At 31.0% G+C, this 10,749-nt stretch overlaps 1 protein-coding gene across 1 annotated transcript; it reads left to right on the forward strand.

Moving 5' to 3' along the window:
• The first annotated feature begins 129 nt into the window (after positions 1-129).
• mof (males absent on the first) lies at positions 130-9,991 on the forward strand. Its single transcript, XM_015511493.2, has 7 exons — positions 130-607; positions 7,281-7,392; positions 7,460-7,604; positions 8,216-8,434; positions 8,491-8,721; positions 8,799-9,043; positions 9,114-9,991. The coding sequence occupies exons 1-7, from the start codon at positions 415-417 to the stop codon at positions 9,358-9,360; spliced, it is 1,392 nt and encodes a 463-aa protein (XP_015366979.1). The 5' UTR covers positions 130-414; the 3' UTR covers positions 9,361-9,991.
• Positions 9,992-10,749: the final 758 nt, after the last annotated feature.

Here is a 10,749-nt window from a genome sequence, read left to right on the forward strand (position 1 = left end):
GGTGGGTGAGTTACGTCGATCTTCTATTCCATGATAACGATGGCGAGGTCGTTAGGGCGGCGCCACAGTAAGTTGTACAGCGCGCTGGTCGGCATCGGTGCCTGGATGGCGTGGGGTGGGGCGCGTAGCCCAAACAAAGCCGACACCGCCCGTAGCCGACGTGCGCCGCTCTCATACCTGAGAGTTGTGGTAGCATCAACCGCTGGCCGCCAAGCATTACTGTATTGCGTCTGTAGCGGATAGCAGTTATTATTACCGCTCACGGCTGTCGCATCATCCTCGTGGTTGACGGTTAAACCGCCGAGTTAAAAATCTTAACGCATATAATATTATTGTTTTTGCGATAATCTCGCCTCCGTCGCACGCTAATTGTGTATACAATAAAATCGTCTTGGCCGTCGCCCGGTAATTATTATGGTCGTGCATCACAGCGCGACGTCCGTCAGCATGGAGGTGGATCCGCCGCGGAACGCTAACAGCCCGGACGACCCGAAAACCGCGAACGGCTCGTCGGAGAACGAAAAGGCCGAGGACTCGGAATCGTCCGAAGATGGACCGTTGGACGTGGGCGAACACTATCTGGTCCGCCGGTACGACGACTCGTGGCGTGAGTACACACAACCGGCTGGTTGTTATTAAATAACTAATAATGATAATTGTATCGATCGAACGAGATGGTCGATCGATCGATCGGCCGCTGCGTAAAAAGACGTTCGCCTTATCCTCCTCTGCACTCTGCAGTCACCACCGAGAGCCGACCCGGCCGGTGCCGCGCAAGGCGCAACGTGATTTCTATGCATGTGTGTGTGCGCGCGCGAGTCGTTGGTCTTGCGCCGAGCTCGTGCGGGTGCGTATGCGTATCTGCCACCGCCGATCGCTGACGAAATGTTGTGCAATCTATAGCCGTCGGCCGGCGTGCAACATGTGCGACTATGTTATATACACACACGATTATTGTTTTGATTTCCGACCACCGATTATAATATGCGAACCGACGTTCGATTTGTCGGTCGATTCGGTCGTCCGACAAACGCAAACCGCCGCTCCTGGGTCGTCGACTCGTCGTTCTTTTGTTCGCATTTCACGTTCGTTTTCGACCGCGCTGTCGGGTTCCAGTGCAATCATGACCCCTCTCCCAATACCAGCCCATCACGTTGTTCCCCGTGACCGTCACAACCGTTGATATTATTGTTGTTGTTGTGGTGGCCCGTCCCTCGACCTCTAATACTATAAGTAGAATAACGTAAATAAATACGCTATGAGGTTTTCGTGCCGCCGCGCCGCCCTCTTATGTTCAATACCATTTGGTGACGGCGGCGTTCTCGCGCGTAATTTTCGCCCGCGCAATTTTTCCCGCCGCCTCACCCGTCACTCAACTATGCTCCGCGCGTCGTTATTATTGTTGTTATAGTTCGGCTGGCTGGCGCCGGCACGCTGTGCGTTCTGTGCTCCTGTCCCCTGTACCTCCACCGCCCCTACTTGGCCGTTTTCCTACGCACGGTTTTTTTCCCGTGCACATCTCATTCCTATGCTATGGCGAGTGAGTGTACTGAGTGTTGGACATTTCAGAGTTCAGAGTTTTCAGACTATTCAGTATTACTCTATGCTCTACGGGATACGGTTTAGAGGAACAATATTTATACAATTGAATAACTAGGATAGTGATTTTAGTTTGACTCTAAAATAATTACTAAATAAATCCGACATTTATAAAAAAAAAAAAACTTTCATTTAATTGTAATTTACACACACACTTATGTATATATAATATATACTTCCGTCGTAATCAAAACGCCGTAAGTCCCAAAAAAAAGAGGTAAAAACAAATAAATAATCGTAAAATTCGGCTTGTGTAGTTAACATGCCGCCGTAGTATGTCTGAAATATTACTCCAAATTCCAAAAGTAAAATATAAACTATAATCAAATAACGAAACGCCGGAAATCATACTATCTAATCTAAACAAAAACACGTTTTTCTCAAAATCGCTTCATGGTGACTTACGGCGTTTTTGCTTACGATGGCTATATAGTATATATATATATATATATTTTTTTTTTTTTTTTTGTTTACTTATTTGTATATTTTTAGGTACACATAAAAATGATTGAAAGTTATTAGTGAAATAACTTCCGTCTAATGAGGGGCTTCATAGTTTCCCTGTAATACACTTTGAAACTGTGCAATTATTTGTTACTCAACGCTCGTTGTTTATAAATTACAACTATAACCTAAACTAAACTATCAACTTCTGTTTCAAGCAGGGTTTATTATAAAAATATTATTTTGTATAAGTTTGTCTTATGTAGATAATTATGGAGGGATTGGGCGTAAAACATCCCATTTGGTGTTTGTCAGGATACTAGAGTAAATTATGCTAAAAAATGGACACTCCCGTTTTTAATGTGACGTAGAGTTTCCCTAAGTGGGTCAGTCAATACTCTACTCCCGCTTTAATATTTCACCTTATAATTATTTTTATGATTTTGTTATTAATTTATATAGTATAAGGTAAATAACCTATTCTGCTGTTCACTGTGATAAATTAAAATATTATTGTAGTAAATGTCTCGTAAAAATATGTTTGTTAGTTAGGTAGGTACTCATGTATAAATTAGTAAATCAAATAATTTTACATGATAAATTATTGTGTATCTAATGCTCACATAGACACTCTTATAAACACTTACAGTTTCTCTGAGTAATTTTTCATCAAATATCTTGTAAACTATGGTTTGCATATTATTTATGTAAATCATCAAAAATTTAATTTTGTATAAATTATTATTTTTTACATTTTATTGATTTAGGTATACTTGATACACATTTGTTTCTGTTTTATAAATAAATTAAAATGTATTGTTTTGAATTATGGGAGTAAAGCACCTGTCCTAAGCCTTATAATCAACATTTATAGACTTTACCACAATAAACATTTTATTAAGTCTAAATAAAACCAATATTCTTTCCAATAGCATTGTGCTGAGGCCTTTCAGCAGCAGAAATTTACTGTATCTGGTTAAATGTTCGTTTGAAATCTACAATAATAAAACAATTAAAACTCATGTAGTTTGTTTTAAATTTACCCAGACCCAAAAAAATGTTGTGTAGTTAATGTGCACAGATAGCTATATTTTTCTATTATGGTATCTGTCATGTTGATTTCTCATTTATTCTTTAGTATTTAATTATGTACCTATGTAATTAGTTAGCAATTATTAGAAATCATTTAAAGGGATTGAAAAGGTCAGTTTTTAAGGAGTTCAGTATAGGCAATAATATATGTGCGTGCGTAATAAATGATCATTAGTGTTAGTGACACTACCGACTCGATTTGGAAGCGGTGCGATCGGAGGTTCTGAGAACATATTCTGTAATATGGGTGATAATATCATAATTACACATCCGTTGTTGAATAATGTTGTTAATTATTAATTTATTAATTATGAATTTGTTTTTTTATTGATCTTTATATGAAACATCAGATTCTATGGTCATTACTTCATTATTTAGTAAGGAATTATTTATTCAAATATTAATTTCTTGGTAAATAAAATAAAACTATATTCATAAAATAATAAAATAGTAAGTTTAAAAAAGCGGGAAAGTGGATATCGCTCTGCTGTACAGTAGGTTACAAGTGAGTTATTGTAATGGATGGAATTAAATTTGAATCCAATGATATTATACTCGATATTATATTATTGTATACGAAAACCGATTCTGAGTGGAGACGGTATTGTCAAGTATAGCAAATACTTATATATTGAAAACAATTTTTTTATGAATTTCTAGATTAAATAATTTTCGATCTTTCGTGATTTTTACGTATTTTCTCAAAATTCAAATTTTGAATGCTTAAAAAAAAAAAAAATTGTGACTGTATTTCTTTTATTTTATAATACATGCCCTTTGTGTTTTTTCTTCGGGATAATCTAATTTTTTGCTCTTTAATTTTAAAAATATTGCTCTCCATTTTTTAAAACCAAATACACTGTTTATAATCTTTGTTAGATTTAAAAAATAAAACAATAAACAATGTACATTAACGTAAGAAAGTGAAAATTATGCGTACAGCGTGAAACTCGATAAACAATGTTATGGCTGAAATGCTGAATGCTGCATACAACTGTATATAGTTGTACAAGCAGACATTATTTAGTATTTTACAATAATTGAAGAGGTGGGTGCAACAACCAGACATCTCCACTTTTTTTCGAAAATCACTTTTTTGTGTATTCCTATAGAAAAAAAAATCTCCGTCGATTGGTGCAACAATCAGACATATCCGATCGTTAGATACGGAGATATAATACAAATGGAGATGTCTGTTTTATTTTTTGTTGCAACAACAAGACTTCTCCGGAGAAGTCTTGTTGTTGCGCCAAATATTGGTCATACTGTATTTACTGTTCTTATCACTGATATGAAATCAATGGTATATTGTTATCATAAATTAATTTCTAAATATTGTTCCTTTAGTTTTAGTAGATTTTGTAGATTTATGATTTGTTAAGTATTAACTTTAAACTTATAACAAGTTAGTTGTTGTTAGATTTATACACGTAGTTTAGTTCCTACTCTTTAGTTTAGTACCTACTAACCAGTTAGATGTAAAAGTTTGTGATAAAAATGAGTGTTTCGACTATGTTTTCGAATAGCTTTGATGATTCCGATTATAATCCATTCTCGCTACTAATTATTAGTATCAATGGATATAATAAATTATGTGTTAAAATTCATACTCTAGACATTATTCGTAGTAATGGATATTGCCTATTAAAATATAGACCTTCCGGGAATTCTAAAAAATATACTACCCGATTTAGATAAATCTTTTTACCATCAAAATTGTTCTTATAATCAGATTCACAAATAGGCTATTTTGAATTTATCCAACATTTTATATTTTTTTCAGTTCTAAAAAATAAAACATAAAAAAATGTATTACCTATGCTAGGTTCACTTAATGAACAAAAAAAAATATATATATATATTTATGTGAAAAAAGTTAGTCCAAAATTCAGTTCTATCTGTTAAACCTTGTATACCTGCAGATTCTTAGAACAAAGTTGTTTAATAAACGAGTAGTAGAAAAACATTTACGCACGCGGCACGTACGGTGCAAGTCACCGCTACGATGTCGTGCGCGTGAACAGTAAAGAATGTATGCTAATTTATATATACTTTTTGTCAATCCTACTGATGGACCTAATGATGCGATAAAACTTCTGAAAACTGATTTTAATTCCTTAATATGTTTACTTGAGATCGATCAAGCCACATTTTAAGATTTTAGATTTAAATAAGGAATAATCAATACTTAAAATTTTGTAGGTTTTTAAGTATTTAAACCAAATTTAAAGGAGTTGGAGATCGAAATTTTAAAAAGTGGACTGATCGATCTCAAGTAAACATGTTAAAGAATTCAAATTAGTTTTCAGAAGTCTTATTGCGTTAACAGTTCCATCGGTGTAATTGACAAAAGATTGGTATATTTTGGATGAAATAATAGACGTTTGCAATCCCCTTAAAAGGACGTTTCACCCGCATGTGTTGTCTCCGACTTACAAGTGCGTAACATTGTAAAAAATGTTTCGCGCGGGAAAGAACCGACAGAGATACAGTTATAACTAAGAAACGAAATTTTCACCACATAAAAAGGAGAATTTTGTCTGTGCAATATCGTTTTTATTTTTTCGATATCACTTATACAAAAAAATTCTTATTGTTTTATAATAATTTTGTGTTTTTTAAGCATGAATAACTTTTTTTCTAGTTCTGATATCAAAAAAATAAAAACGATATTGCACAGACAAAATTCTCCTCTTTATGTGGTGAAAATGTCGTTTCTTAGTTATAAGTTATAACTGTATCTTTCTCGGTTCTTTCCCCCGCGAAACAGTTTTTGCAATGTTAGGTACTTGTAAGACGGAGACAACACATGCGGGTGAAACGTCCTCTTAAGCCAATAACTAATTTCAAAACCAATACCATTTTCTTGTTAAGAACAGGTAATATAATATAGTTAAAGTTATTAATAGAGCCGGGAGGTTATTTAATATAATTTAACTTTTTTTTTTTTTAAACTACCTTCTACTGTCATAGATAAACAATTTTAAGCAGGAAAAAATATTTTTAATTTAAACTTTTAATCATTGAATTTGATAAGGTTTTATATTTATATAATCTATATACACATGTTATATGAGGTGCCTATGTCTGAGATGGCCTAGATCACTTAGGTATCACCTGGTAAAATTTATCTGGTTATTATTAATTACACAAAAAATAAATACCTGTTGGTATCAAAATTTAATTTTTTTTCTTATCTTGTGATTTTATCTACATTCTACCTAATACCTAATTTAAACTATTAATTAACATATTATGATGTCATGTTAAATTTTACAGTTTTTCCTGTTTTGATTATTGGAATTAAAAATAATCATAGGTATTTATTTTATTTATTTCAATTTTATTCTCGATTTTATCAATGATATAAATATTTAAAAAAAAAAAAAAAAAAAAAAAAATGTTATTTATTAAACATTTAATAAGCACCTACCTACTTAATATTTACAAAAATCTATAGTTAATTATATGTTATATTTTAATCTTATGATGTATGTATAGTATCTTATATATTTATTTATTAACATTTTTATGGGAGCTCTTTAACAATGAAGATATAATAATAATCTAAACGTCCAAAAACAGAAAAAAAAATATATACAGGTACAATGCAAGGTTTGATTTAAATTAAGTGGTACAGTAATAATGGTTTTAATTTGAAAATAAAGACAATGCTCTCATTCTGATACAATCACAAGACATAAAAAAAATACACATATATATATATTAACTGTAGATAAAAATATAAACATTAAGTTTCAATAAAGTATTGATCAATATTATTTTGATTCAGGTAACCTCAGAATTATAAATAATACACAGACAACAGAAATGTACTAAATATATAACTGTAAAATGTTTATAAGTTTTTCAGCATTGTTTTACTATGCTGTATATAGTCAAGTGCATAGATTAGGTATCTAATAAATTGATGTTATTCTACTGCGTCAAAACTATGTTCTAGAAAATTTACATAAATGATTGCTAATTTGTTTTAATTCTATATTTAATATTTATATTTATAATGCCTAAGTGATTTAATATGAAAAATGAATCATCATTAATATATATTTCAATATTATTTTACTGATTAATTGATAACATATTTCTTATTTGTTTGATTATTTCTTATTTATTTATTATAGATCCCGCTGAAGTTTTACATACAAGGTTCAATGATACAGAACGCCTTTTTGAGTATTATGTACACTATGAAGGGTACAATCGAAGATTGGATCAATGGGTACCGAGAGATAGGTAAGAATGATTAAATTGCAATTTACAGTCAGTAATTGAATGTTAAAACATAAAAATTATGGTTTAGGATTATGAATTCAAGATTTGATATTTCTGAAAAAAATTGGAAACAGAAGGATGTAAATAAAAATCTAGATCTTCTTAATCAGTCAGACAGAAAGATCACTAGGAACCAAAAACGAAGACATGACGAGATCAATCATGTTCCAATGGTAAAAATTATTCATTTTAATTACCCTATGATCTGATTAAACTGCTAGACTAATTAGATTATTATTTAATGTTATAAATATTTCATACTCTGTGATATAATTTAGATTGCACATGATATGCATTTGTGTGTTTAAAATTCTGTAGTATATTATTTTGGCCAGCTTGAATATCCAATTAACACATTTACCTTTATTAAACTATAAAGTTAGAGAACTTCTCATTGTATGAATCATACTAATTAAATACTATTATCTTAATTATGATATTTTAAATACTCATAACTAGCATAAAATTAAATTATTATTAATTAAAAGTCACCAAGTACAGATAATAATTACATTCAAGAATACAAATTTGGTATGTTGTGCAAGAGTCAGGTAGAGGAAACAAATTGAGTGCTTTATGCTTATACCTCTAGCAAAAAGTTAATTGTTTGATTATCACTACAGTGGGCTCCTTAAAATTATAAAATATAGAGTATTAAAAAAAAAAATCAACTAGGTATTAGGTATGTTTTTTTTTTTTTTTAAATATAGAAATTAACCAAGAAAATAATTTTAGCCATTTAATTAGATTTTATTGTATTAATATTTTATTTTATTTTAATTAGTCTTATGCAGAAATGGATCCAACTACAGCTGCATTGGAAAAAGAGCATGAGGCGATAACTAAAATTAAATACATCAATAAAGTACAGTTGGGAAAGTATGAAATTGACACATGGTATTTTAGTCCATTTCCAGCAGAATACCAAAAAGAATCTAAAATTTGGATTTGTGAATACTGTTTGAAATACAGCAAACTAGAGAAATCATTCAAATACCATATGGTCAGTATTTAATTTAATATGTTGTAATTTTATTTAACAAATGTTTAATATTTTAGAGCCAATGCACATGGAGACAACCACCCGGTGTTGAAGTGTATCATAAGGGGTCATTATCGATCTGGGAAGTGAATTCCAGTCAGCACAAAATGTATTGTCAGAATCTTTGCCTATTAGCAAAGTTATTTTTAGACCATAAAACACTCTACTTTGATGTTGAACCATTTTTGTTTTATATCCTTTGTGAAGTTGACAAAGTTGGTGCACATTTGGTTGGATATTTTTCAAAAGTATGTTTTATTACATTTTCATTAAAGAATAAAGAAAACTCTAAATTGTGCATATTACTAATTATCTTTAATTTTAGGAAAAAGATTCACCAGATTGCAACAATGTAGCTTGTATATTAACAATGCCACCATTCCAGAGACAAGGTTATGGTAAATTATTAATAGCTTTCAGCTATGAATTGAGCAAGTTAGAAGGACTTGTAGCCAGTCCTGAAAAGCCACTGAGTGATCTTGGTAAACTGTCATACAGATCTTACTGGTCATGGGTACTGTTGGAAATTTTGAAGAATGCTTGTGGATCTTTATCAATTAAAGATTTGAGGTATACATTTGATTTACTAACAATCATTATTAACAAGGAGAGTAGTTATATGTTTTATAATTTTTTTTAGCGCAATGACTAGTATCACCCAAACGGACATAATTTCAACGTTGCAGTCCATGAACATGGTGAAGTACTGGAAAGGCCAACATGTGATTTGTGTAACGCCCAAAAATGTTGAACAGCTGGTTAATTCTGAGCAGTATAAACGGCCAAGATTCATATTGGAGGGAAGTGCTATCAAATGGACTCCAAAAAAGTACAATCCTCGTCCAGGACCATCCAGGCATTCAAGATCCCAATATTTAGCTGGATAAAGAAATTGGTGCAGATCCTGTGAAATTATTAACATTACCTAGTAGTCATTTAAGATTTACCTAATGTAAATAGTTAAAACTTTTTTACATATATATTTATTGGGAAGGTTTAAATGACAAGGGCTAACATCAGTGTTGCTGTTCGTGAAGAACTGTAAAGGATTATTCACAACATACATTGAGTTAATAAATATATATTTCCTTGGAATATATTATATATATCTGACAGTTGTTAGAAAGTTAATGAGTGGTGTTGTAAATGATTTATGGCGAACGCAATTGATGTAAATGAGCATCAGTCTTTCAAAAATTGTGATTGTTCACCAATACCCCACTATGGTGTTAGTCTTGCTTAGATAAACTTATTATTAGGGATTAGTGTGATAATGTGTTTGCTATTTATAACTAAAAATACCATATTATATTGTCCCTTGTCATGCCTTTTCATCATGTGATAGTATTTTATTTTTGACTTTTCCAAGTACACGCATAAGACATAAGTTGACATTATAATTATCTCATTGTATTTCAATAATTTTCTATTTTATATCTTTTATATTTCATTGATTAATGTGAATGTGCTTATGTTTTAGCGTAGACAAATAAAATAAATACAAACTTACATTAACAACTTTGGCATTTAATTTTAAACATGAGTTTCAGGTTATTTTATTATACTTAATTAATAAGTATACATAAATTCCTATATCAGGTCTTTGGTTTCCTTTTTTTAAAACCATACATTTATCAATATCTACTGTTAGCTGTACTCTAGCAAGAATAATGTTTGATACTTAATTGGAAAAATTAAGTGAATTGTTGAACTCCTTACTTAATATTGCAATGGTCAAAAATCATTCTATAAAAATAATTTGCGATTTGAAGTTAAACTTAAGAGTCATATAAAATATATATTATATATTCACAATTATGATAAAAATAATATTTTATTTATTATTATACTTTATATTAGTATTCAGCTGTTGGTGCAAAGTGAACCTATTATTTATTAATGTTATTGCATTTATTATCATATTCCAATGGGTTATGTTGAATATGACATGGTTTATGTAAGTAGACAATTAGATTACTTTCTATATTCTTTTGTACTGATAGTAAAAACTGTTAAGTTTTCATAAGAAATTTGGTATAAAAATAAAATAATGTGGAGGTAATTGATGCTTATGTATACAATAGCTTAAGCAGATTAAATACTTTTAGTTCACTGTTGGAAATGTACTTTGATATAATATTTAGTATACCTACTTCAATTTGTACTAGACGGGTAATATTAATAATCCTATATTTTATAATAGAAATGTTCAAATGTGTAAACAACTAATAATACTATAAAGAATTTGTTTTACTTGTCTATAATTTTTCCTAAGA

This window comes from Diuraphis noxia, unplaced genomic scaffold (assembly GCF_037042655.1).
Source record: "Diuraphis noxia isolate RWA-SAM2 unplaced genomic scaffold, SU_Dnox_SAM2 contig0005, whole genome shotgun sequence".
In the NCBI taxonomy this organism is placed as follows: Eukaryota; Metazoa; Arthropoda; class Insecta; order Hemiptera; family Aphididae; genus Diuraphis; species Diuraphis noxia.